This window comes from Drosophila mauritiana, unplaced genomic scaffold, assembly GCF_004382145.1.
Source record: "Drosophila mauritiana strain mau12 unplaced genomic scaffold, ASM438214v1 Y_34, whole genome shotgun sequence".
NCBI classification, from domain to species: domain Eukaryota; kingdom Metazoa; phylum Arthropoda; class Insecta; order Diptera; family Drosophilidae; genus Drosophila; species Drosophila mauritiana.
Genome location: NW_022881580.1, coordinates 102,613 through 104,837, shown reverse-complemented (window position 1 = coordinate 104,837; position 2,225 = coordinate 102,613). Strand labels below are relative to the sequence as shown.

General features: G+C 38.3%; 1 protein-coding gene across 1 annotated transcript; it reads right to left on the bottom strand.

Moving 5' to 3' along the window:
* Positions 1 to 818: 818 nt before the first annotated feature.
* LOC117150137 (serine/threonine-protein phosphatase PP1-like) lies at positions 819 to 1,898 on the bottom strand. Its single transcript, XM_033316945.1, has one exon. It carries the CDS (start codon positions 1,805 to 1,807, stop codon positions 872 to 874), a length of 936 nt encoding a protein of 311 aa, XP_033172836.1. The 5' UTR covers positions 1,808 to 1,898; the 3' UTR covers positions 819 to 871.
* Between the last annotated feature and the right edge of the window lie 327 nt (positions 1,899 to 2,225).

Genomic DNA, 2,225 nt, shown 5'->3' with positions numbered 1-2,225 from the left:
GTTTTCAGTGAGATGAATATAATTTTCGTTACTTTCTGATGTACTGTTTTGTTGCTGCTGTTAAAAATGTCCTTCAAAATATAGCAGTTATTCGTAGAGTAAAGGAGTAAATTTGTCAAAAGTATGTAACAGGCAGAAGGAAGAGTTTCCGACTATATAAAGTATATTCTTTCTTGATCAGGATCAATAGCCGATGCGATCTAGTCATGTTCGTCTGGCCGTAAGAACGCCGAGATCTCAAGAACTACAAATTTTAGATGTTGAGATTGATCATACAGATTCTAGAGACTAAGACACAGCGCAAGTTTGTTGACCAATGCTGCAACGCATACAAACGCATGCTCTAACGCCCACAAAAAACTGCCACGCCAACAAAAAGTGGGTTGGTATTTTTCACATTTTTATTAGTCTTATAATTTTTGCCACAAAAATCTTGCCACGTCCACTCTAACGCCATAAAATCGACTAAAACTGCCATGCCCACATTTTTGCACAATTTTTCGATAATTTTTCTACCGGTATATCAAAACCACCCCACCTCCTTACACCTACAAAGCGGTCACGCCCACACTTCTGAAAATTTTAAAATATTTTTCTAATTTTATTTCCCTATTTCTAACTGAGAATATGGTAACTGTTATCTGATAGTCGGGGAATAGAATGCACCAATCACTCTTGTTATACCCGTTACTCGTAGAGTAATAGAATCTATACTGGATTCGTTGAAAACTATGTAACACGCTGAAGGAAGCGTAATATATGTAAAGTATCTTTGCTGGAATATGAAAATATTAAGACAAATTAACTGCGACTAAGATTCAAAAATATATTTTGTGTTCCACACCTGTGTATACCTTAATGCATTACTAAATTACAAATATTCAGGCAATTTTTCAACAACATGCTTTGTTGAAATAGCTATCCGTTTCTTAGGTTTCATCACTACCAGCGTTATATTTAGCTCGGCGTCCACACACATCATAGCACCGGCATTATCAAACTCCCCGCAATAATTAACGGCCGAGAAAACAGTTATTAGTTGACGTTTGGCAAAAAACTCGTAACCATCTTCAACAACTTGATGAGCACGACATATCAGATCAAAGCTAAAACGTGATAAAAATGCCTCTACGATATCAACCCCAAAGGTGAAGCTTACTCCCCGAGAATTCTTTTCCCAACCGATGGCAGTTGGATCTGGATCCGACCAAAGCAAGTCGCATAGAAGTCCGTTCCTGTCTACTTCCGCTGGTCTTTGTAAATGTTGAATATCATTCAAATTGTGTAGAGATGGACTTAGTCCTCCGTGGCAACAGAAAATCTTTGAGTTAATGATTGCAGCCACCGGAAGGCAGTCGTAGCAATCTACAAACATCCGCCATAGGCGTATAGTAAAACGCCGTTTGCATTCATCGTAAAATCCATAATAGCGATTAATAGCCGCTGATTCATGATTTCCTCGTAGTAAGTGTATGCTCGTCGGATAACGCACTTTATATGCCAGCAAGAGCGTTAGGGTCTCCACCGAGTATTTTCCTCTGTCCACATAGTCGCCCAGCATCAAATAACGCTTTGTTGGGGGATGCCCAGATGTCTCGAAATAACGTAGGAGGTCATTATACTGGCCATGTATGTCTCCAAGCACGTTGACAGGAGCCTCCACAGGTAACAGCATTGGTTCTGACATAAGAACCTGGCGAGCCTGCTTTAATAATTTTACTATATCTGATTCAGGGACCATCATTTTTCTATCGATCTTCCAGCTAAGCAGCGATGCTATGATTTCGTCCAAGTACTTTTCGAACATTTGGTACTGGAATCGAAAGAACCATTTGGAGATTACTTACTCCTACTTACAGTTCTACGATTTAGCCGTCGCCGGGTTATTATCCAAGTGAAAAAATAATAAATACAAATTAAAGTGACAGCTATATAAATAACCTGTTTACTTGGCTATGTGACGGTGAGCAATGAAATAATATATGTATAAGTTTTGTTTTCAAATCGGAAATATTATAAAAAATCGTTTATTTTAATAAATTTTAAGCACAGTTTTATGGTACGGTTTTTCTAGTATTCTATTGTGAAACTGCTTTTACAAATTACATACACTGTCCGAACGCACATCTCGCTCTCAGGAACTATAAAAGCTGGAATGTTGGGATACGGCATGCAGCTTCCAGAGACTTGTCTTCGCAGCTAAAGTTTGTTTCTCTTATTTTCAT

Excerpts from the sequence above, each read along its gene's own strand:
- LOC117150137 (XM_033316945.1), bottom strand. The coding sequence starts at position 1,807 with ATGTTCGAAAAGTACTTGGACGAAATCATAGCATCGCTGCTTAGCTGG.